General features: G+C 48.2%; 1 protein-coding gene and 1 long non-coding RNA gene across 3 annotated transcripts in view; both read right to left on the bottom strand.

Annotated features, from left to right (window-relative positions):
- The window catches only part of PPP1R13B (protein phosphatase 1 regulatory subunit 13B), an 81,104-nt gene extending 71,452 nt beyond the window's left edge, over positions 1–9,652 (bottom strand). For both annotated transcript variants that reach the window (XM_074364913.1, XM_074364914.1), the window contains exon 1: positions 9,381–9,652. In XM_074364913.1, coding sequence (XP_074221014.1) covers positions 9,381–9,389 — 9 coding nt within the window. In that variant the 5' untranslated portion in view covers positions 9,390–9,652. The remainder of the gene's footprint in view (positions 1–9,380) is intronic.
- A 2,916-nt stretch (positions 9,653–12,568) lies between these two features.
- On the bottom strand, positions 12,569–24,359 carry LOC141577863 (uncharacterized). The gene is made up of 3 exons (XR_012507317.1): positions 22,692–24,359; positions 16,982–17,113; positions 12,569–14,417 (listed from the first exon to the last, which is right to left on the bottom strand). It is a non-coding gene; the product is annotated as an uncharacterized LOC141577863 (long non-coding RNA).
- Positions 24,360–24,873: the final 514 nt, after the last annotated feature.

Raw genomic sequence — 24,873 nt, 5'->3', positions numbered from 1 at the left:
TATTATTTACTCTTTTCCTGATGACTCAGTCATCATGAGGAACTTTAACCACCACCCTGTGTGTAGTCTGTAATCTGTCATCGTGATATCTTTGGTGTTGACTGAGGTCAGGATGCACATCCTCAGACCACAACCTCAGGTTGTACGTAAAGCTGTGTCTTTCTATGGTTTCCAGCCATCTGTCTGCTCACAGCTATACCCCTCCAGCAACCTCAGAGACAGTGCCTAAAGATGTAGAAGCCAGGTAAATTAGAATTGCACAACATGTAAGAACAAAGGTTAAGTGAGAGGGCCTCCTGCACGCTGGCTTCAATACATGATTCTCTAACAACTATTTTGGCTGCTCAGAGACCCTCTTCTGCCTTGACCACCCCAACAGACACTTCTCATTGACTCCAGACACTTCATGCCAACTTTCACTGAAATTGGAACACCTTACAACTCTGCTTAAAATCCTGCGACAGTAGTTTCAGTTTGAGAAGATGAAGAAATTCCTGAGATGGATAGTAGGGACGGCTGCTGAACAACAGGAATGCACTTAATGCCACAGAACTGCACATTTAAAAATGGTTAAAATGGTTTATTTTGTTATGTATATTTTACCACAATTAAAAAAAAAACACCACCGTTCAACAGTTTCATATCTTTCTTGGAATCCAGTTCAAACTAAGAGCAGGTCATCCACGGCTCTCAGTAACTGACCTCTCCCTCCCTTTCTAGCCTCCTTCTTGCTTCACTTGGCCTTGAGCTCCAAGCAATTTATCTCCCTCAACACACCACACCAGTCCAGATCCCAGTGCCTGCAAGCGTTAAAGCCTCTGCCCACAACACCTCCGCCATCACCATCTCCCCTGCTTCCCAGCCTTCTCAACTCCACTCAGACGTCACCTGCTCGTGAAAATTCCCCTGACACCCAAGGCTGAGGAGACTCCACTCACCGCTGTGCCCACTGGAGCTTGCACACTGCCACTCTTACAATCTTTAGGTTTCAGGATGGACTTTTTGTTTACATGGTTGCTCCCCACCGTGAACTCACTGACAGCAGGGGGTGCGCCCAGCCCTGGCACAGCCCCAGCACATAAGGGATGTGCCCCAAATGCCTGCTGAGGCCAGTCAGTAAACAAGCACTTGCTGAACCCCAACCAGAGGCAGCCCGGGTCCTAAGCACTGGGACGCTGCCCTGGGAAAAGGAAACGAAGCCCTGTGTTCACGGAGCCTCCACTCCCTCTCTGGGCTATCAACCTGACAGATTTGCACCTACCGCCCCAGTCTCTCAGTGGAAAGAACGTAAGCATCCGCCCGGTGGGGCCAAGTGCGTGGACCAATCTTTTGCTATTGAAGCCTCTGCTGTGAGGCCTTACAGCTGCGGGAGAAAACCTCAGAGGGGCAGAGACGACTGAGTGCCTGCGCCCCACGTGAACAAATGCGCCAAGACCTCAACAATCCTCACAGCCCCCTTTTGAAATATACTGTTATTAAACCCATCTTAAAGGGGAAAATAAGGCACAGAGAAGCTAAATAATTTGTCCCAGGTCACAGAACTATTAAGCGGCAAAGCTAGAATTTGAAACTGGACAGTCTCAGCTCCAGAGCCTGAGCCGACTCCCTGCTGGCTGACATTTGTGTTTCCTACCAAAAAACACTTGGTTCCTATTGTTGTTGGGGTTTTTTTTGTTAATCCTAAAATTGTCAAATTTTACTTCATCTCTCATCACATTTTGACAAAAATCTTACTGCTCACTTCTAGTTCTAACACAAAGATCTGTCTATATTTTGAGCATCTGTGAGTTTAATTATTATTTACTGATATTATTTTCAAGACTGCCATTAGATAGAAATATAAACATGCAATAGAGCAAAAAGAAGAACACAAACTATCAGTGCAGAGACACAGACTACACTGCTATAAAAAATGTGCACATAAGCTCTGCCAGGTGCTGAGAGCACAAAGATGGAGGAGGCCTAGGCCAGCCACGGCCCCACGAAGCTTGGTCTAGTGGGGCTCAGGGGACTAATCAGGCAAAAAGACAAGTGAAAAGGATGACATACATGTGCAGCATGCCACACATGCCCAGGCAGTAATCTAGAACACCAAAACACAACATTAAAAACCACTTAATACAGGGTAAATGATTAAATATATTCATTTCATTAAGAGTTAAGAGTGACATCTCTCTGGATATAGCAGGCATCTCAAGCTCAACACAGTCAAAGTAAACCTCATTCATCCCCTTACAGCCCTTTAAACCCATTCCTTCTCACGTGTTTTCTATCTTAGTTACAGGAAAGACAAGCCCGGCTGTTGAGCAATAAACCCGTTATCCTCAACTCCAGCCACTGCACTTCCTTCCTTTCTCTTAATCACACAAACTTACACGTCAGTGCACACACACACACGTGTACGCACACACACTCTCTCTCACAGCATCCAATCTATTTTACCTCGTATTGACCGGATCTGTCCCTTCACCTTCAGGTCAAGTCTGGCCTGCAGCAACTGGTCTCCCAACTCTCCTTTCTGTTCTTTTGAATTTCCCTTACTCCAAGGTCCATCTTCCCTGGCTCCAGAATTCTCCATCTGCCATACAAATCTGACTGCATCACTCCACTTTTTAAAATGTTTGGTGGTTTCTGATCACCCACAGAATCAAGTGCGAACCCCATTACAACACATACACACCTCTTCACAATGGGGACCAACACTACTCTTCACATCGTGCCTTCTTTCATTCAACAAACTGTCCTGAACACCAACTATGTGGCTGGTCACTGGGACAGGCACTGGTGGTAAACAGCAAATAAAGAGAGATAGCTCCTGACGTCATGAAAATTAGTCTAGGACAAGAAATAGTAATCAGTCACACAAACAAATGTTTAAGACTGCAACTAGGACAAGTACCGTAAAGGCAGACCAGGCAAAATGTTCTGAAATTAGACAATGGTGATGGTTGCACAATCCCATAAATACACTTTAAATTGCTAAATTGTACACATTAAAAGGTGAATCTAATGGTATTCAATTATACCTTAAAAAAAAAAGACACAACAGATTGAACGCCTCTATCGCTGTATTTGGCCAAGGCAAAGACAGGAAAGCTTTCCAGAGGAAATGAAACTTACTATACACAACTAACATTTACTGAGTGTTTACTACACAACAGGCATCTTTCACTGTAATAGTCTATCTGATCCTCCTAACAACCCTATATTGTTACTTTTATTATTATTATCATCCTCAGTTTAAAGACAAAGAACTGAGGGATCAAGTAACTTCACCCAAGTTCAGAGACCCAATAAATGGTGACGCCAGAATCCACACTTAAACCAGACGACACGAGCCCCTTACTGTCACTTGCTACAGAGTGTTTACCTGCTGTGTCTGCTATTCAGACCTACCTACGATACAGGAAGTAAACCACTGTGTTTCATTTCTTCTGGTAGAAATTTCTCTCCACATTCTGTCTCTACAATAACCTCTAAGACCCTGCAAGATCCTAACCCATCCACTCACCACCATCACCTTTCTGACTTCATCTCCTCCACTCTCCCCTCACATACTCTGCTCCAGCCACACAGGCCTCCTTGTTTCTCCACAATGCTGGGCATGCTCCTACCACAGGGCCTTTGCATTTGCTTGAGCAATGATGATTACAATCACAACATACGTTATCAATAACGATTCTATCAAAACTTCAGTTAACATTTTCTCTAGATATGCTAAAAATAAAGCTAACAAGATCCTATTCTGAATTGTACACTAATATTTCAAATGTCATTTATTAATTTTAATCAAAATTACCTAATTCTTTAGTGTTTTATTGTTCTGTATGATGTCATCATGCAAGATTTTCATTGTACAAAATCCAGTAACAGCAGCTTTTGCTTACCAATTAGTACAAACAACAGTCATACAGCTATCTTTGTAGCGAAATAAAACAGAGCAATCAAGCCAAGAAACTGTCACAACAGAACCTGATTACCACCATTCCTCTGTTCAGCCCTAGAATCAGTTTGTGAAATAACTATGGCAACAGCACTTCAAGGCATCAAAGTCCTACCGAAGTTTTCCAGAGAAATTACTGCCCATCTGTGCAAACACACATAAAAAAAGTGCTGACAACCAGTTATATAACCGCAATACAATAACCTGGTGATATTTTAAGTTCCTATCATGCTAAAACTTCTAAGTGACTCTTAGGCATATATACTAGCACATACTCTTCAAAGTAGAATGCTAAGAAAGGAAAGATACATTCAACACATTTACATTAAAACACAGTTGTCCCCAAACTCAAGATGGCAAAAACTATTACTTTTATCAAAAAAATTCACCTTGAGATCCTTTTAAATATTAAGTTCCATTTGAGCTAAGCATCAAGGGAAAATATTTAGCTCAATTCAATGTACTAGCACCTCTAGCAAAATACCTTGACTATACCAAACTTCCCTAAGTGACTGGCACAGAGGCTAGGAACAAAGGCTTTTGAATCGGAAAGGTTTTTTTCTAATTGAAGAACAGTCAGTTACAGTATGTCAATTTCTGGGGTACAGCACAAAGTCCCAGTCACACATATAAATACATACATACATTCATTTTCATATTCTTTTTAATTAAAGGTTATTACAAGTATTGAATATACTTCTCTGTGCTATACTGAAGAAATTTTTTAAATCTACTTTTATATATAGTGGCTAACATTTACAAATCTCAAACTCCCAAATTTATCCATTCCCACCTCATTTCCGCCCCCACAAGCACGACTGTTTACTACTACTGTGAGTCTTTTTCTGTTTTGTAGTTGAGTTCATTAGTGTTTTCTTTTTTTCAGATTCCACATGTGAGTGATAGCATATGGTATTTTTCTTTCTCTTTTTAGCTTACTTAGAATGACGATCTCTAGGTCCATCCATGTTGCTGCAAATGGCATTATTTTATTTTTTATGGCTGAGTAGTATATCATTGTATAAATATACCACAACTTCTTTATCCAGTGAGTCAGAAAGTTTATTTTCAAACTTTGTCTTACCACATTCTAGCTGGGGGACCTTAGCCAAGCTTCTTTACCTCTTCAGCCTCAGTTCTCCATAAAAACGGAGACCCCACCACAAAACGTACGACACAGTGCTTTAGCACATAATGACAAATACCATTCATTGAGGACTCACTATTACTAAACTGAATTGTAGGAAGTTAAAACAGCTGCACAACTTTTACTGCTGTACTTAAAACTGCAGACTTTAGAAGAGTCATCCATATAAACTATTTTTCAATTCAATAAAACTGTATTAAAAATAAACTGTTTTATACACATATCTTAGTATGATCGGAGCTTTGCTTTTCCTTTTGTGAACTTTTCAGCAGTCCAAAGGCTAAAAAGAGTTTTATTATTTTAAATGGTAATATTGTTTGTAAGTTTTGTCTTAAAGAAACTAGAGCTTTACAAAAATCTGCAGTCCTCAGTGTTTTGTTTACTGAATTAGGCTGCAAATTCAAGCCTACCAAATGACTTAATTATTAATTAACAGTAATAGTGAACATCTACTGAGCCCCTCCTATCTGCTCTATCTGACAAAGATACCTGGGCCGGGAATGAGTTTACTGAAGTCGGCCAAAACAAGCGTCAGGTTGCCTCACCCTTTGATGTAGCCAATGGGACTACTACTGACCTTCTTGAAAGTATCTGCTATGTATCAAGTACTAGACCAACCACAAACATTCAGAAATCCAGGACCAACTCCTTTTACACATGAGAAACTGAGGCCCAAAGAGATTAAGTCCAAAGGCCACACAGTTACTAACAACTGGGGACAGAACCTAAGCCTCCCTACTTCCAGTTTGTTGTGTTATCAATTACATGACGGCTGATGGTTTAAAAAAGAGAAAGACCTATTCCTGTACCTCAAAGTGTTTTCTACCACATTGGAGAGAAAGTGAACACCTGAAATAAGTGTTTGTTTAATGAGAGCTAAATATTAAGCACAAACTAATGTAACCCACAGCCCATAGTTAATATGCTGAAAGGGCTCCTAGGACAGAAATGAGTGGAGTTGACTGTGGGGTGTCTACTGGAGTCCCACCACTAACACCAAAACACTACAACCAGAGTGCCTTTTTTATGAATAAAACATACTTCAGAGCCATAAAACTTCTTTTACTCAAATCAACACTCCTTCGGAAGAGAAAAAAGTATCCTTAGCACCACTCCCCAGATGCATTTCACCTGTGCACAAGAAGTTTTACAGCAGCAGTGCTCACTCTCTTTCAAAAAGAATGATGCTTATGATCAAGACAGTTTTCATGCTCTGACCAGGCTATTTTTAAAAAAATACTTATTTCTATCAAAGTTGTTTAGGCATGGCCTAAATGATTTCAAATCTAGATCTTAGAGAGCAGTCAACGAGTAATCTTTAAAGAACAGCCCTTTTTTAACCTGGGAAAACATTTTTAAAAAGACAAAAAGATGAATGACTATAGATACTAGAATGTAATGATATTCTAACATGGGAAAATTCCAAAATATGACTCTGTTTAAAAGTAGACAGTCATGAAATTTTGTGGAACAGGCAAATTGAAGATGTCTACAAAGATTTTATTGTGTCAGATGAGAACATAGCCAGATACTCTTCCATTTATTTCCAACAGCTGAGAGACTGGGTGCTGCAGCAAGCCATCTGATCACTTAAAAGCTATTACAGGTACTACAAACTAATTGCCAATTTTCAAACAAGTAAAATATCTTCCAAACCTGTGTTGTTCAATATAGTAGCCACTAACTACACGTGGCTACTGAGCACTTGAAATGTCCTAGTCTGAACTGAGGTGTGCTCTATATGTAAAACTTCACAGGATTTACACTGAATTCACAATGGATTTCAATGACTTAGTACCAAAAAAAAAAGTAAAATACCATCTTAGTTAATTTATCATATTGATTACATGTTAAAATGATAACCTTTTTGGTATAATGAGTTAATAAAAGATACATTAAAAATAACACCGTCTTACTTAATCACCTCCCCATCCCCCCCCCAGTAACACCATCTTTTGTATGAAGGTACTAGAAAATTTTAAATGGCATTTGTGTGGCTCATTACCATTCTTCCGGGATAGTGCTACTCTATACACACTATGCAAAATATGATCATCTCCCTTTGATGATTCATGATAATGATGAACACCAAATATATAATGAAGTAAGAAAAATCTTATTTATATCTTGGATGCGTAGTTTAAGATAGTATCAAGTAAGAATGGCATGTTCTTAAAACTTCTATTAAATTTACAACCAACCCCAACTATGTTTACAGAGGGAGGACTCAATCCTACAAGTAGCATTTTTAGGGAACAAGAAGGAAATACAAACGTAAAGGACACAAGAAGAGAACTAAGAGAAACACCATCTTTTTCTAGAAAGCATTCTGAAACAAAAGCAGTGTGTTTTAAATGGTTAATAGGCCTGTTTTTAAAAAACAGTATTTGATTATTTTGAGTATCATGAAGAAATGTCCCAATTGCCAGTTAAATGAACTTCTTAAAAAGGAAACCTGGTAAGGTAGAGACTAGAAATTCTAACCATGTGGAGTATAGAGGTAAAATGTCTGTACCACATGGAAAATGTAAGCCAAATTTCTTAACAGTGTATTTATAATTAAACATTACACAATGATGAAACCAGTCAAAATTCTATAGATATCCTTCAGTATTACTATAGTATAATACAGCAATCAACTATTACAGGATTTAACTAAAACTGCTTTCAAATTCCAAAAGATCATAATGCCTTTTCTAAATCTAGCCAGTGAGAATTAGGGAAGGAACTGTTTCCAAATGCCTTATCTTGCAGAGGTTAAAATTAGAAATTAACAATTCAGAGCTATATATAACCATAATAAATATGTGCAAAGCATTCTACTTGACAAGCAGTTTTGGATACATCAACCTTTTTGATCCCCAAGACAGTCCTCAGATATTGGTATGTTTTTATCCCTACTTTAGAGGTAATTCCAGGCTTGGAGACCTTGACTTGTTCAAGGTCACACTGCTAAAAAGTAGCAGAACCAGTACTTGACTTTGGATCTTCTGATGCTCATCCAATTCTCCTTCCATTACAAGATAATCATTCACTTAAACTCAAACATTTAGAAACCCAAGAAGCCCTGATGCCAAAGAAGGATCTACGGATCAACTAGGTCAAACCTTAAGACTCTGTGAACATGATGTGTTGGAATCAGTTCAAAAGGGGAGAAGAGATTATCAAGAGACAGGAAACGAATTGAAAGATCAAGGGAAAAAAATTTCTAATCTATATGTCCTTGGATGAAGCACAGCAGAATAATAGTACTCAAGAAGCAAATGCAGAGGAAACTTCCCTTCTGGATGTGATTTTCAATGTAGAAATAGTGGGTTTAAAAGAACAATTTTGTTGTTACTTTACTATAAATGTGTTTGAGAATTTTACTTAACATATAGGCACTCAGAAAACCAATACATCCAACTGGGTACCACCAGTCCTACATTTTTTCCACAAGTCATGACATTCACCTCACAAAAACCAGATTAGAAAAATTGTAATTCAGCCCCCATTGCTATTCAGATTATAGGTAAGGAAGAGGTCGGGTAGGAGAATGGCAAATTTAATGACCGCTGTCTTCTTTCCAGTAGAACGTATCCTTGAGGGCAAGACAAAGGCGGCACCACCACCAATGAACCTAGCGCAACCTTCAGAACACACCGACAACAGGCCCGCTAAAGCCAAATGCACAAATCCCGAGGCACGGTAAAAGGGAATTCCCAAGATGGCTCTCAAAATCCATTCCCTAAGTAAATTCCTGAATGCAGCAGGATTTCAGAATCAGGAAAGGACCACGGAGAAATGTGGGTTTCGGCGTGGGAACACCACACGGGGGTGCCCACACTGCCGACTCCAAATACGACACCAGCAAATTTCAGGCGGGGGTCAGAGGCGCCGAGAGACCCTGAAATGGGGCGAGCGCCAAACGACACCCCCGTCTCCCTGTCCGACCACACGCCAGGGCGGAGGGGAAACCGGCTCCAATTTCACCTCCGGCTTCCCCTCCCCGACAGCCCCCAGCCAGGAGGCTCGGCAGGAAGGGCCGCGCGGCGGCCGAGGGATCCCCGCGTGGATCCCGACCTCGACCCCGGACCCCCGATCCGACCCCCGGACCCCGGCCCGGCAGGGCCCCGAGCTGACAGCGGCGCCGCCCCCACCTGCCCGCCCGGGGGGGAGCCGGGGCCGGGCGCACCCTCCAGGCCACTTCCTTCCCCGCCCGCCCGGCTCGAGACCTGGGGGCCGGGAGCCGCGGGAGGAAGGAGGCTTGGCCCGCCGCCCGCGTAGGAAACCGCCGCCGCCCGCACTCACCGGCATCATCGCGGCGCGGGTCCGCGGCGCCCTCGGCAGCCTGACAGGACGCTCGGCGCCGCGCCGCGCCCGCCGCTCCGGCCGCCCTCACAGGCCGCGCGCCCGCCGCCGTGTTCTCGGGCCCTCAGCGGCGAGGCGGCGGCTGCGGCGGGCTGCGGAGCCTGATCGGCCCTGTCGCGGCCGCCGGTGCGCTGCGTCGCTGTCCCGGGACCGGCCGTCGCCGCCACCGCCTCCGCCCGACCGCCTCCCGCCACCAGCCCGCGGACTCCCTCCTCATCCCCCGCAGGCCCCGCCCCCAGCGCGTAGCCCACACGGGGCCATCCGCCCCCTCCGATTGGCCCGGCTGGAGTGGGGGCAGGGCCGGGGGCGGGGCACTCCGGCCCCGCCCGCCCAACCTCGCTCCCGGCGGCGGCCAGGTACGAGCGCGCCCGAGCGCGTCCGCGCTCCCGCGAGCGGGCGGGGGAGGGGCGGGCGCGCTGCGGAAGCCGGGCCGCTGCCCCGCCCCCCGTGACGGCCTGCGGAATCGGGGCCGCGCGGGACCGACATTCCGGACTCTCGGAGACCTCGGGCATGAGAAAACGGAGGCCCAAGGAGACAAGGACCTGGCGCGGGCACCGCAGCGAGTCACGGCAGAGCCAAGACTCGAACCCCAGGCTCCGGGAGGCCGGCGGGGGCGGGGCGCATCCCGCGGCGACGGCGCGCGCGCCCGCCTCTGACCGCGTCCTGAACCCCGGCTCCCTGAGCCCCACAGGGCTGCCGGCCAGGGGCCAGATCGGAAAGCTATGGGTGCGCCCCACACCATCCATGTGACCCGGCTCCGCATTGCTCAGAGTGAACCCACGAACCGGCCTGGCTCTCGGCCTCTGGACACCTGTTCCCCACCACCACCGCCTCCGCGCATCTTCTACCACTCCCGGTGCCCTTTCTCCGCGGCCAGCCGACCTTCGGGGCACGTATCCACTCTTCAGCCTTGCCCTTCACACAGGCGGCACCCTCCGCCTAGAACACCTGTGCGCACCTGTGCCAGCATCCTTCCATGCTCAAACGTCCCAAGACAGCACCCTGTCCTTATCTCCAGAGTCCGAGTCTCTCCGTACAGCCCTGTCTCCTGTGACACCTCCCCGCCTGGTCCGAGCACCTGAGTAACAGAGGCCAGGGCAGGGACATACATGTGTCCAGAGCAGGGTGCCTCGGCTAAGCAGACCCTCAGTAAAGGCCTCGCAATGGGCAGGCAACCTTTCTGTGTCCTTCACACTGTGCTGTTCACTTGAATCCTGACAGAGATGAGACAGTAACAGGCAGCACTGAAATTTCCTTGAGCATCTGGAACATAGAAGTCTGTTTACAGCCCCAAACACCAAAAGCCATCAACCACCTTGGGAATGGCCCAGCTCCTTAGAGATGGCAGCAGGTGGTGGCCAGACTCTGTCTCCAGCCTGTGTGCTCCTCTGAAGGGCTTGAGGCTGCTGGATGGGGTTGAGGACCAAGAGGGAGGAGACCAGGGAGCAACCATCGTCCTTTTGGTGGGGATCCACCCTGTTCTTCAGAGGCCAAGGGGTTAGTGGTTGAGAGTGTAGACTTTCCAGTTAGACAGACACTGCCTCTGTCACACCCTCCCTGGATGGTGTTAGACAAGCTACATCTCTCTGTATCTCAATTTGCCCATCTCTATGATGGGAGATTACAGAAATAATAACACCTGCCTCATGGGATTTGGGAAGACTCAGACATGGTCTGTGAAAATCTCCTAGCACAGTTCATGGCCAACGGAAGCTGCTCAATGAATAGTGGTTTTCTGTTACACTATCATTAGCAAGAAGGCTTAGGATACAAATGTATCCCAGGTAATCCTCTGGGAGAGGGATTACCCAGGGATTTAAAAATTTATACATGCTGGGCACCAATGGCTAATGACGTATCTCTTTTGGGAGCAGGGTTTGGAGAGAAGATGAAGCCCTAGGTAAGGGAAGATCCTAGGGTGGAAGAAAGAGACCAAGGTGACAATGCCAGCACTCCTGACTCCCTGCGTGGCCCTAAACATCTTACTTCTCTACTCTGGGCCTCGGTTTCCCCATCTCTAACCAGAGAAGGGTTAGATTCTGCCATCTCTGAGGCCCTTTCAGTTCCAACATGCCATGTTCATGAGTCGTGAAGGAGTAGATACTGGCCCACTAAGCCAGGCAAGGGACAGGCTTTACTAGGGCACAATGGAAAAGTGCCACCTCGGATGAGATGTTCAAAATGAGCTCACTCTCGTGAGAAGGGGAGCCTTGGCTAATGGGCCCACTCCTGCCTGCAGGACCTGTGGACACAGACAGTGGCAGCAGCCCTGCCCTCACAGCCAGGTCCCCTCTGTCCTCCCAGCAGGCATCCAAATGCAGCCAGGCTGGTCAGTAGCCCACCACAGAAGAGCTGGTCCTCCTCTCCCTCTTCATCCTGCTGCAACCTCTAAGTGTCGGGCCCCATCACCCATCACCCTTGGTATCTAGACCAAAGGCGTTTCATAATTGGCCTCCCTGCTCTAGCCTCCTCCACGCCCAAACCATCCCACACATGGACATAATTAGCTAGTACCTACACACCCCCACCCTGCAAAGCCCTCTGTGTCTCCCATCGCTCAGATTATAAAGTTCACAAGAGGCCTTCATTGATCACTGATGGTGGTGGAATATGGTTTTTTGGGTGGTGTAAGATGTCCAGGTTGCTCAGACACACACTAGCAAAACAGTTCAGCAAAAGATAGAGAGGGCAAGGCAGGGAGAGAACTGAAGCTACTCAGCCAGTTCTTGCTAATTGTTGAATGAGTGATGGGCATATGGGGTGCATTGTTTTTCTTCCTATTTTGTATATTTCAACTGTTTTATGTTAAAAGTGAGTAAATCTTCAGAGCAAATAAAAAGTCCACTGTGGGAGAAAAATCAGTATACGTTCATATTTGCATAAAGGAATTCTTGAGGGGGGAGGGTATATAGCTCAGGGGTAAAGCACGTGCTCAGAATGCATGAGGTCTTGGGTTCAATCCCAGTACCTCCATTAAATAAATAAGTGAAAAATTAAACCTAATTACCTCCCCACTCCCCCCAAAAAGGAATTCTTGAAGGATCAAGAACACTAATAAAAAGATGACTGTAGGTGGGAACGGGAACTGGGTGGATCAGGGAAAGAAATCGGAGTGAGAATGTTCACTATTACTTTTTAAAAATAAATTTTATTTAGAGCAGTTTTCGAGTTACAGAAAAATTGCAAAGATAACAGAGTTCCTGTATTCCTCACCCAGTTTCCCCTATTATTAACATCTCACATTACTACGGTCCAGTCTTTAATGCACCAATATCGACACATTTTTATTAAGATTCCCTCAGTGTACCCAGTGTCCTTTGTTCCAGGACCCCACCCAGGACACCACGTCACATTTAGTCATCACGTCACTTCCGGCTCCTCTTGGCTGTGACTGTTTCCCAGACCTACCTTGTTTTTCGAGACTCTGACAGTTTTGAGGAATACCAGTTAGGTGTTTTGTAGAGTATTTCTCACTTGAGATTTAGCTGACGTTTTCCTCGTGATTAGACTGAGGTTCTGGCTTTTCTCAGAAGAAGTATGGCAGAGGTAAAGCCGCATTTTCACGCTATCACGTCAAAGGCAATGCTAGCAACACGATACTGCGCTGCTGATGGGGACTTGACCACCTGGTCACTATTACTTTTCATGTTTGATTTTTAAACCAGGGGAATAGAGGACTATGTAAAATTAAAAGGCTTAAATCGTAAGACCTGTGCTAGTTTGCAGGGGCTTCCATAATACAAGCTCACAGCATGGAGGGCTTAAACAACAGAAATTTACTTTCTCACAGCTCTGGAGGCTGGAAGTCCCAGATTAAAGTGTCGGCAAGGCTGGGTTCTTTCGAGGCCTCTTCTCGGCCTGCAGACAGCTGCCCTCTTGTCAGCTTGTCATACAGTCCTTCCTCTCTGTGCATGTATCTGTGGGGTCTTTCCCTCTTTCTATAAGGACGTCAGCCGTATTGGATTAGGGCCCACCTTTGTGACCTCCATGTAATTTTTTTTAATAGAAGTACTGGGGACTTGTGCACGCTGAGCACACACTACCACTGAGCTATACCCTCCTCCCACCTCCATCTAATCTTGATTAACTCTTTGTGTGTGGGGGGTGGTAATTAGGTTTATTTATTTAATTTATTTTTAGAGGAGGTATTGGAGATTGAACCCAGGACCTCATGCATGCTAAGAATGCACGCTACCACTTGACCTACACCCTCCCCCCTTGGTTACCTCAGTGGTAGAGTGTATGATTAGCATGCACAGCATGCAGGAGGCCCTGGGTTCAATCCCCAGTACCTTCTCTAAAAATAAATAAGCCTAATTACCCCCCTTAAAAAACACAAAACATAAATTAATCTTTTTAAAAGGACTTATCTCCAAATATCATCACATTCCAAAGTGTCCTAGGGACTAGAACTTCAACATGTGAAACTTGGAGGGATTCAATTCATCCCTAACAAGACCCTTCGTAGGATCTACCCAACCTACATTTTCAGGTTGCCCTCCAATGCCCCCAGCACCACACACCTAGCTCTGATACCCTCGCCATCCAGAGGCCTGGCCTTCCCCTCCCCCAGATCCTTGTTCATCCACCTCCCTATGCGTGCAGAAGCCCTTCTGCCAATTTCCCCAAGAAGTGCTACCGGTTCTCGTCACAATTCAAATTATTTCTCTTCTTCTAGGTTTTTCCAGCTTCCCCCAGGAGAACTCATCTCCACCACCTTCTCCCAGACTGCTTAGTCCTGGGTCACTGGTCAAAACCTGCTACTTCAGGGCTGGAAACACACCTGTCTCCCCCAGGAGTCAGCAGACTCATTCAGTTAGTAAGTGTTGATGTTTCTCCTATGTGTCCAGCAGTGGTCCAGGCCCTGGCAGCACAAACTTGAGTAAGGCACACAAGGACCCTTTCCTCATGGAGCTTACGTCTGGTCAGGGAGAAGATGATAAACAGGAACACGAGCAAATAAAATAACTTCAAATGCTGGAAAGCATAATCAAAAATAATAATAAAGTCAGATGAATGTGACAGAGACAACTGCTTTTGCCAAAGAAGGTGACATTTGAGTTGAGACCTGAATACTAAGGAGGCAGCCTTCTGGGGCTCCTGGGCAGGGGTGTGTGAAGGAGAAGGAAGAGCAGGTGAGACAGGAATGAAAGAAGAAAGGGCAGCTCGGGGCAGCCCGGGGGGCTGGGAAGGCAGAGCAGGGGAGAATGGAGGGAGGTGAGGTCAGGTTTGGGCTTGTGGGCCCTGAGTCTGGATTTCAGTCTGGGGAGTAGAGAGACCAGATTTATGTTTTCCAGTGCCCAGTGGCCACCATGGGGAGGCTGGCTGACACATGGCAACAGTAGAGGACTGAGATGGAGATGGCAGACACAGGAACAGGGTCCCATTTGGAATGTGCTTTTAAGGGTGGTGCATGGGAAGGACCAGGCTTCTACCCAGTGCTGGGTGCTGGGGTTCAGAGCATCCTTAGCAAGCAGGAGCCCACAGGTCCAGTGCTGACGCTCTGTGGTCCCTGGCAAGGGCCATGTTTCAGAACTACCTTCCTCTGGCCAGGCTGGGCCTGCACCCCACCCAGCGCTTCATCTGGCACTCCAGACAGACATCAGGCATGGCCTAGGCCTTTCCCCTTCTCTGCCCACTGCCTCTAACTGCTGCCCACCCTGTCCGTTTTCTCCCCCTGCCCCACCCCCACTGGAGCCACCCTCACCTCTTGTATGCCATTTGCTTCCTTATCGCCAAAGGGGTGTTTCTAATGTGAAAATCATATCTGGCCACTGCCCCAGTGGGACCCTTCAGTGGCTCCCTTCCAGGGGAAGAGGGTAGTTAAACCCCTGAGGACCTGGGCCGTCCCTCCCCAGCGTCGTCTCCCCCTGCTAGACAGCCCCCTCACCTCCACCGCCCCAGGACAACTCCTTCCCCTCCCACTCCGCCCAAAGGCCGCCTCCCACCTCCACGATCCCAGTGTGCCTCCATCTCCCCGCCCCTCGTGTAGGGGTGTGGACAGTGGGAGCCGAGGCTCGTGGTCCGCCCCCACAGTTCCCGGGGAAACCTGTTTCCACAAATGTTGGCTGCGAACCAGTCACGGTTTCATTCGCTCCTCTGGGGCATTCAAATAGTAATATTTGGTGTCATCAATGTTAGCAAAGAACTTGGTATGCACGCAGCCAGCGCTCTGCGTGCGATTTCCGTGTTTTGTTCTGCTGGGCGCGGCCCTGCGGGGGTGTGTCCGCCACCGGGTCCCCAGCGCCCAGCACGGGGTCGGCGCCCAACAGCGTGGTGGACGCGGTCTCCGCGGCCGTCTCCCCAAGGGCACTCACCGCAGACCCCGCAGCTGCCGCCCCAGGCCGCGGACGCCGCGCTCCCGCAAGGCTTCCCACACGCTAGGAGTCGGGGACCTCAGGGCGGGGGCTCGGGGGCTGGGCAGCTGCTTTCCTTCCCACACAGGCCTCGGGTGCAGCCGCGGGTGCGGCGGTGCGCGGTCACCGCCCTGGAAGGGGGGAAGGGGTCCACATACCCAGGACACGGCCGGTGCGCGACACACCCCGAAGCCTCAGCTCATCCCTGCGGGGACCCTGTGAGGCAGGTGTTCTCTGAAGCCTGGTTTCGCCACTTGCGCAGGGCTACGGAGCGGGGACTGCAGTGGCTGGGGATCGAACCTGGGCGGAGCAGGTGGCCGCCCCGGGGCCGCGGCGCCAGGCGCGCCCTTCCAGCCGGGCGGAGCCTAGAGGGTCGGTGCGCCGCCGACTCCGCCCCGGGAGGGCGGGGCCTCCCGAGTGGGCGGGGGCTCCCGCCTGAGGAGGGTCCGCAGGGGCCCCTTGTCTAAGCTGGACGGACGGAAACACACACGCACACACACTCGTCCTGACACACACACCACACATACACAAACACGCCTAAACCGCATTCTCTCCTCCTAGGATCCTCCCCGGGCCCCTGTGGGAGGGAGCGAGGCCAGTGTCGGACCCAGACACACATTCCTCCCTTCCTGATTCATTCGTTTCTGACCTTGACTGTGTCCTCCGTGCTAGACTTGAGGCTGGTAGGTTAGAGTACCTGCCGACAGGAAGCTTGCTGGAGGTCGTGACAGACACAATTTAGGCATTTTAGTCTCGGGTCTTTTGTTCCTGCCCAACCATCCCACCCTAGGCTTTCCTACCCCTGCTCGGTCGTAACGGCTTCTGCTGAACATCCTTTCCTCTCGTCCAGCCGCCGCGCAAGGTCCCCTCATCAGCACCCCCTCCATGCCTCCCACACTTCAGGTGTTTCCAGTTTCCCCCGTTATTCATAATGCTGTCACATCAGTCAGGATCCCGTGGGAAAACAGATGGCTTCCGCAAAGTAAGGAAAATCCAGGACGGTTATTTACAAAGGAGGGGGTACTGCTTACAGAAGGGGAGAGGGGGTTAAGGGAACCAGAGAGAGAGTCCAAGCCTCCAGGGCCAGCACGGGGTGGGGGGACAGTTACCACCCCTAGAGCTGGAGGGAAGCAGGAGGGGAGGTCACCAGCAAACAATAAAAGAGTCACCGAGGGGATGACTGACCTTGAGAGCAATGACATTCCATCAAGTGACACTGCCTGTCCAAGGTCTCCACCGGAAGAGCGGGCTGGATTCCCTGACCTCCCACTAGGGCACTTCACTGGGCCAACCCACTGGGTTCGCTGGGTCAGGAACCTGTGGATGCAAACCATGGAGGTGGGCACAAGATTCAAACACAGTTCTTATGACTCTAAATCCTGCACTTCATACACACTTTGCATTGTTTTATAAGCTTAGAATCCACTTTGCAATAACTGGATATTTTGTAGCAGGAAGTCAAAAAAATGAGCTTTCACATGGTACCTGTGAGCTTGGACTGCGGAGCTAGACCACTCGCTCTTCAGGTCTGGTTGTATAATTTTGGGCAAGTCATGCAACATTCCTGTGCCTCAGTTTGCTCCTCTGTAAAATGGGGGTGATAGTGCCTTCCTCAACGATTTTGTCTGGATTGCATAAAATGATGAGGGTGGCACACCATGAATGCCAAACAGGCATTTGCTGTTACCCTGTACTGGGTGAGACACTTGTTGCCAGACTAGGGTCCCTGGTCTCAGAGCCACTGCACTTGTCTGCTGATCTGGGTGCCCAGGGGTGCAGCCTAAACTTGAAACGCCTCCACCAGCTGAATGGCAGTGTCTTCACTCAGTCACCCACCTCAGCCTCCTCCACACAGATGTGAACACAAGCCAGAACAGGGTGATCTGTCCTTTCTGCCAACTCAGAAGGCAGCTGGTGGCAGGGTTGGCCCTCTTGGGATGTGGAGATGACATGACTGACTGCTACCATTTGTACTGAGGGGCCTGAGATGATGCTCGACACGTTCCAGAAACTCCTCCAAGTGAATGAGCAGGACACTGGATGTGCCTTCTAGGGACCCCTTAGGCTGCCTGGCTGAGCAAGGAGGGCGGCTCAGCTGAATGAAGAGTGACAAGCACATCAAGGCTGTGTGGGAGCCTTGCTGGAGAACATGGTCTTGACACAGATGTGTCCACTGGGCCTGAAGGGGTATTTACACAACACAACACACACACGTACACAGGTATAGGTCACAGCCCATCACCCGCTTGTCACCTCCGCAGTCCACTTCTAACCCTCTACTTGTAACAGTGATTAGAGTCGGAACATCTGATTCAAATTCCAATTCAAAAGCCCAAACATGCAAAGACAGTTCCGTCTGGACAAAATGCCTAATGTTATGTTTAAAATTAATTCATATTCTTATCCAGGTAATCCACGGACTTGATTTGGAACCAGGCAAATAGCATGAAAATGCTTCTGATGAACACAGCAGGCCCATCTCTGCCTCACTTCAATTCTTTTATTGTACATGCTTGTGATCTTCATAGTTATAAATACCGCACGTCTACACTGTTTCTTGTTTTCCATTCTAGATATTATCACCTGGCTCCCTACAATGGCAGATGAGAATTTAGCAATCTTATTTGCTCTCTCTCAAAACATCTTTTCCCTTTTCACAACACGGCTATATCCTATTTCTGGTTTAAACAATGTTCAGGACTCCCTTACTGTACCCTTGTAAATACTGTTCACTGCTAAGCCAAGTTGCGTACAAACTTTTGCTATGACACGTGTTTCATTCATGCACATTAGCTCACAGGTGATTGGTAGGCAGAGGGACGACGTCAGTAGAACCCAGGTGTTGGGTACTTCATATGCAATTTTCCCCAGTGTATTAATGTTCTGAAGTCAACAGGGACAAGTATTCCAACAATTAAAAGGGGGCCTTAGCCATCTATGAAGACCTGAAAAACTTAGGTAAGCTGAAAAATCCCACAGGAAAGCCTTCCCTGAGTGCAAGAATGGTGTCATGTAAGACCCCATCCCTCCCTTCCGTGTTCAGTCTGTCTGGGGAAGCTGAGCGTGCAGATGAAGAGGCTGCAAAGACATGCCCTGTATTAAAACATTTTGTTTTTGATGGTTAAAGAAAGCTACCTCTAGATAGTATTGCTGATGAAACTCGTCTCTTTTAGAGGTGAACGTCTCCAGGAGTCAACATCTCCAGAGAGGAACCAATAGCCTGAAGTCTAAGACCACAAAGAAGGGACCAGCTGTGATTTAAAGTGCTAATACCCGAGGAGAAATCACTGTGTTAGGATCTTTATTAGTACTATTTATCAGGGCTCTGGTTACAAAGTTCCAAGGTGTAAAAAAGGATGTGTAGAGAAGATATAAAGAACTCTTATAACTCAATCATAAGACAAACAACCCAATAAAAAAAAAAATGAGCCAAAGATTTTGAAGAGACACTTCAACCGAGATATAGATGACACATAAGCACATGAAAAGGTCATCATCAATGAGATACCATCACACACTTGCTATGAAGGCTAAATGACTCAGATGATATCAAGTGCTGACAAGGAGGTAGAGCACCTGGAACTCTCATGCATGGCTGCTAGGAATGCAAAATGGTTCAGCCTCTTTGGAAAACAGTTTAACATTTTCTTTTTTTTTTAAATTGAAGTAAAAGAAAATGAAGTAGAATTGAGTTACAATATTGTGCTAGTTTCAGGTGTACAGCAAAGTGATTCAGATATATATATATACATATTTATATTTCAGAGTATTTTACATTGTAGGTTATTACAAGACATTGAATATAGTTACTGTGCTATATAGTAAATCCTGATTTTTTTTTTTATTAACACCTTTATTGTGGTAAGCAAACCCTTATTGTTTATCTGGGTTTTTTTGTATAGTACTTTGTATCTTTTAATCCCATACTCCTAATTTATCCCTTCCCCGCCTTTCCCCTTTGGTAACCATAAGTTTGTTTTCTATATCTGTGAATCTGTTTCTGTTTTGTATATAGATTAATTTGTATTATTTTTTAAGGTCCACATATAAGTGATATCAGATAATATTTGTCTTTATCAGACTTACTTCACTTAGTGACTTAGTATGATATTCTCTAGTTCCATCCATGTTGCTGCAAATGGAAATATTTCATTCTTTTTTTTAAGGCTGAGTAATAATATTCCAGGTATATTTTGTTAAACCAGTCATCTGTTGATGGGCACTTGGATTGTTTCCATGTCTTGGCTATTGCAAATAGTGCTGCTATGAACACTGGGGTGCTATATCTTTTTGAATTAGAGTCTTCTCCAGATATACGCCCAGGAGTGGGGTTGCTGGATCATACAGTAGCTCTATTTTTAGTTTAAGGAAACTCCATATTGTTTTCCACAGTGGCTGCACCAATTTACATTCCCACCAACAGTGTGGGAAGGTTCCCTTTTCTCCACACCCTCTCCAGCATTTTTTATTTGTAGACCTTCTGATGATAGCCATTCTGAGCAGTGTGAGGTAATACCTCACTGTAGTTTTGATTTGCATTTCTCTAATAATTAGCAACGTTGAGCATCTTTTCATGTGCCCATTGGTCATCTGTATGCTTTCTTGGAGAAATACCTATTTAGGTCTTCTGCCCATTTTTTGATTGGGTTGTTTGGGGTTTTTTTTGTTACTGAGTTGTATGAGCTGTTTGTATATTTTGGACATTAAGCCCTTATCGGTCACATTGTTTGCAAGTATTTTCCCCCAGTCCCTAAGCTGTCTTTTCATTTTGTTGATGGTTTCCTTTGTTGTGCAAAAGATTATTAGTTTGATTAGGTCCCACTTGTTTATTTTTGCTTTTATTTCTTTACCGTGGAAAACTGATCTAAGAAAATATTGTTACGATTTCTGTCTGAGGATGTTTTGCCTCTGTTCTCTTCTAGTTTTATGGTGTCATGTCTTATATTTAAGATCTTTAAACCAATTTGAGCTTATTTCTGTATATGGTGTTGGGGAGTGTTCTGATTTCATTGATTTACAGGTAGCTGTCCAGCTTTCCCAGCATCACTTGCTGAAGAGACTGTCTTCTCCACTGTATCTTCCTGTCTCCTTTGTTGAAGCAGAGTGGTCCTTGAAGTCCTCTTGGTCTCATACCCAATCCAGTCTACCAGGAAATGCTTTCAGTTCTACCTTCAAAACATCTTCAGAACCTCACCAGAACTCGCCACCTCCACTGCATCCATCCAGGACAAGGCAGCACCATGGCTTACTTGGATCACTAGCAAAGCGTCCAAAACGGCCCCTGCTTCTGCCTTTGCTGCCCACTCACCACCTACCACCCACCCTTGAGTCCATGCTCAACCTAGCACCCAGCATGATCCTTTTAACATAAATAAGATCATTTTACTCCTCTCTCAAAACTCTCCCTAGGGAGGAGGGTATAGTTCAGTGGTAGAGTGCACGCCTAGCATCCACAAGGTCATGGGTTCAATCCCCAGCACCTCCAGTAAATAAATAAAAATCTAATTACCCCCCCACCCCCCAAAAAGAAAAACAACAACAACTCTCTCTGGCTCTCCATGTCACCCAGCACATGCCAAAGTCCCTCCACAGCCCACAAAGTCAACACAAGTGCCACCTCCTGTCCCCACTCTCACACCATCCCCAGCAACTTCCCCCTTGTTTGCTCTAATCCAGCCTCCTGGCTGCCTGGCTCAATTATACCAACCCCACTCATGCCTCAGGGTCTTTGTACTTTCTCTTCCCTCCACCTGGGGAGTCTTCCCAGATTCTATATGACTAGGGCTGGCTACATCATTTGTGGGGCCCAGGGCAGAGTGAAAATGGGGGATTCCTCATTCAAAGAGCAGGGGAAAAATGTATCATATTAAATGTACCAAACTAGAAAATGTTTTCCTTTCTTCCAAGACAAAGTCTCTCTCTCTTGATCTGTCCCAATCTTTTTAATTTGTTACTTATTGTTGCACTCCCTGGGGCAAAAGGATGTTTGCCAAGAGCTTGCAGACCCTGACTGGTACCCAGGGTCCCACACTTGGTACACACACAAATCACTGGCTGCTGAGTAATCCTTATTAGCAGGGAAGAGAAAATAATCTCCCCTTCCCATGGGTGACACCCAAGGGGTTATAACCTCTGTGCAGGAAGTACTCAGTACCTTGCCCCTACCAAATCACTTACAGAATATGCTGGATGGCTGCCAGCCTGGGGCAGGGACAGCCACCTCCATGTCCTGAGATGCCCTGGGGCACATGTGACGGTCCTGACCATCCCTGTGCCCATCTCAGTTTCCCATTGAGGGTGGAAGGTAACAGCAGTTGGTGGACTGGTGTGTGTGGCTCTGATGGGGTCCAGGGCACCAGCCAGCAGAGGAGCGGGCAGCCACAAGGCAGGGGAACAGCGGAAAGGAAGATAACCCATTAGGCATGCTCCGTTATCCCGCTGGACTCCACTTACACAGCACACATTCAAGGGTAAAATTATCAAGACTTTCCAGAAGAGGGCACAGAGCACAAGCCCTGAGGGTGGGACCAACAGGGCGGGACCCTGGGTGACTGTGCTGGTCCAAGAAGCAGACCTTGTGCCGGCTTTTCTCCCTGTCTCATCAGGGAGGCCACCCCTGCCCCTCCCACCACACCTGGCACACCCTTTCCTGGCACTCTAGATAGCAGTAGGAGTATTTTTTAAAATCTGCCTCTAAAAGAATTAATAATAAATTAAAAAATAAAGTCTGTCCCGGACCCCTGAAACATGCCCCATGGGGGAGAAATCTACCAGCACCTAGAAAAGCGCCCAGCACATCAGAGATGCTCAGCTAACAAACTGAAAAAACAGATAAAGGAATGAATGAATGAGTGACTCTCATCCTTCTGCAGCCTTCTCAGCCTTGTCAACTCACCTCCCGCTGCTTTCCACCTTCAAAACCAGCACTGGACTCGGGCTCCGCGTCTGTGTCCTGTTGCTGCCCTCGTGGACTTGTCGTCAGCCCCTCAGAGGTGTGGAGTCCTGGAGCGCACCCACGCCCGGCAGGCCTTCCTCGCCAGCCCCTTCCTCCTTCTCAGTCCTGCTTCCCTGGAATTCAGAGTTCTAGTCCTAAGGGCGGGGCTTCCTGGGGGCTACTCGGTAGGAAGGTGGAGCAACTTGCCGGAGGCGCGCAGCTGCTAAGTGTCTGGGCGGGGACTTGAACCTGGGCCTCCAGCTACGGCAGAGCCTCCGGGCTCTACCAGGTCACAGGCCTCCAGCTGCCTCGCTGTCCGGATCCCAGACGGCGGGCGGGGAGCGCCGCCGCGCGAGCCCTCCGCGGGAGCCTGCGTTACTCACGGTTAGGCTCTGGGGCGGGGCTGCGCTCCGGGCCAGGTGCCTGGGGGTCTGGAGCCAGACCTTGCTGCTCTTTCCCAAGGCTTCCAGAGCCTTGGCAGGGCAATCAATACCCACCTCCCTCAGCTCGGCAGGGAGCAGCCGGGGGGCGGGGCAGCACCGAAGAAAGGACAGAGGCGTGTCCCAGTGCTTCCCAGCTGGGGAGGGGCGGCAGGGGGACTCACTGGGCACCTCAACAAGCAGCCCAGGCTCCGGGATGGGGACAGTACAGGTGGCCTTCTCCCCTGCGGGTGACAGGCCACACCTGCAGCGGGCAGCTCCAGCCATTCAGGTCCCAAAGGCCCAGATTATCACTGCTGGGTTTGGAGGAGGGGCCGGGACTCCCACCACGAGGGACTGGGAGCTGTCCCTGGGGAGGAGATAAGGAGCTGTGGTGCTGGAAGGACACTAAGAGGGGCTCAAGCACTGGCCTGGGTTCCAGAACCCTGCCGGTTAGAAGCCTTCCCAGCACCTCCTGCTGCCTCTGACCTCCTCTGAGGTTGAGCGGACTTGTCAGGTAACTCCGACATGGTTTTGTAGTGAGTCTGCCTTATGCTGGCTCCCCGAGTGCGCTTTCACACAGTCTTCTATCCTCACCACGGTCCCTGGGAAGTGAGTCCTGCCACCACATCCCCATTTGATGGATGAGGAAACTGAGGCTGGCTAACTTGCCACCCACAGTCACACCTGCCTATGGGCCTGGACCCTCAGGCTCTGTTCCAGGAGCTCCCAGGCCTTTGGGTGGCAGTAACCGTCCCTCCAGTTCTGCCATCAAACACCCCTGCCAGGTGGTAGGGGTTCTGGAGGATGGCAGTCATGCCCGGGCCTGCAGGCACCAGCTCAGGGCCAGTTAGCCCGGAAAACAGTCCATCTGGTTACCTGTCAGACCCAAATTTCTCATCTCCTCCACCAGCCAGTTGGGCTCTCTGGTCCCTCAACCCTTGCCTTCCTTGCTCCCATGCCTTCCAGGCTGGGGGCCACTGACCAAGTTTCATCCTAGCCTGGCAACAGTGTGCTGCTCTGGGCTGCTGGCCTCGAAGGCAAACAACAATAGTGAGTGTTCTGGGAGGGGGTAATGCTCACCCTGGTGGCCCCTTCAGCGCTCAACACAGCAGTGATCTGCCGGTGACCTATGGGTCCCAGTTGCTGAAGGAGGCCTGGCTCTTGGGTTCTCCATTCCACCTCCCCTGGGGGCTGCCCCCCAGCCTCCCCCTTGTCACTCCCTCATCTGCCTCCCCTCTCACCCCTGCCTTTACTCCTGCTGTCATTGCACCCCAGGATGTCCTTGGTTCCATCTTCTCTGGTGAGAATCCTACCTGTTCTTCAAGCTTCAGCCCAGATACTCCCTCCTCCTCGGAGCTGTCCCTGGTCCACCCACCTTCTCTTCTCATCTATCTCCTGACATTGGGCTAAGCACTCAGCAGGCTTTATCTCAACTAATCCCTACAGCAACCAGACACAGCCTCCGGGAGGCTCAGCCTTGCCCCCACTTCCTGCTCCCACACTCAGGGCAGGCCGGAAGGAAGGGTGTGGGCTGGGCCCCAGGCTCCCAAATCCTTGGGGTGGTTGCCCTGGGCTTCACTCCGAAGGCTCTCCAGATGGGCTTCCCAGGGCTGCAGGAAGGGGTCCTAAGCACCCGGCCCACTCTAGTCCCCAGGGATGCACCCCTACCCCAGCGAGGCTCAGGGCTGCCCCACAGGGCCACTCGCTGACAGTCAGTGATG

Source organism: Camelus bactrianus, chromosome 6 (assembly GCF_048773025.1).
Source record: "Camelus bactrianus isolate YW-2024 breed Bactrian camel chromosome 6, ASM4877302v1, whole genome shotgun sequence".
In the NCBI taxonomy this organism is placed as follows: domain Eukaryota; kingdom Metazoa; phylum Chordata; class Mammalia; order Artiodactyla; family Camelidae; genus Camelus; species Camelus bactrianus.
Note: the sequence above shows the minus strand (reverse complement) of the source record. Positions and strands in the feature narration are given on the sequence as shown.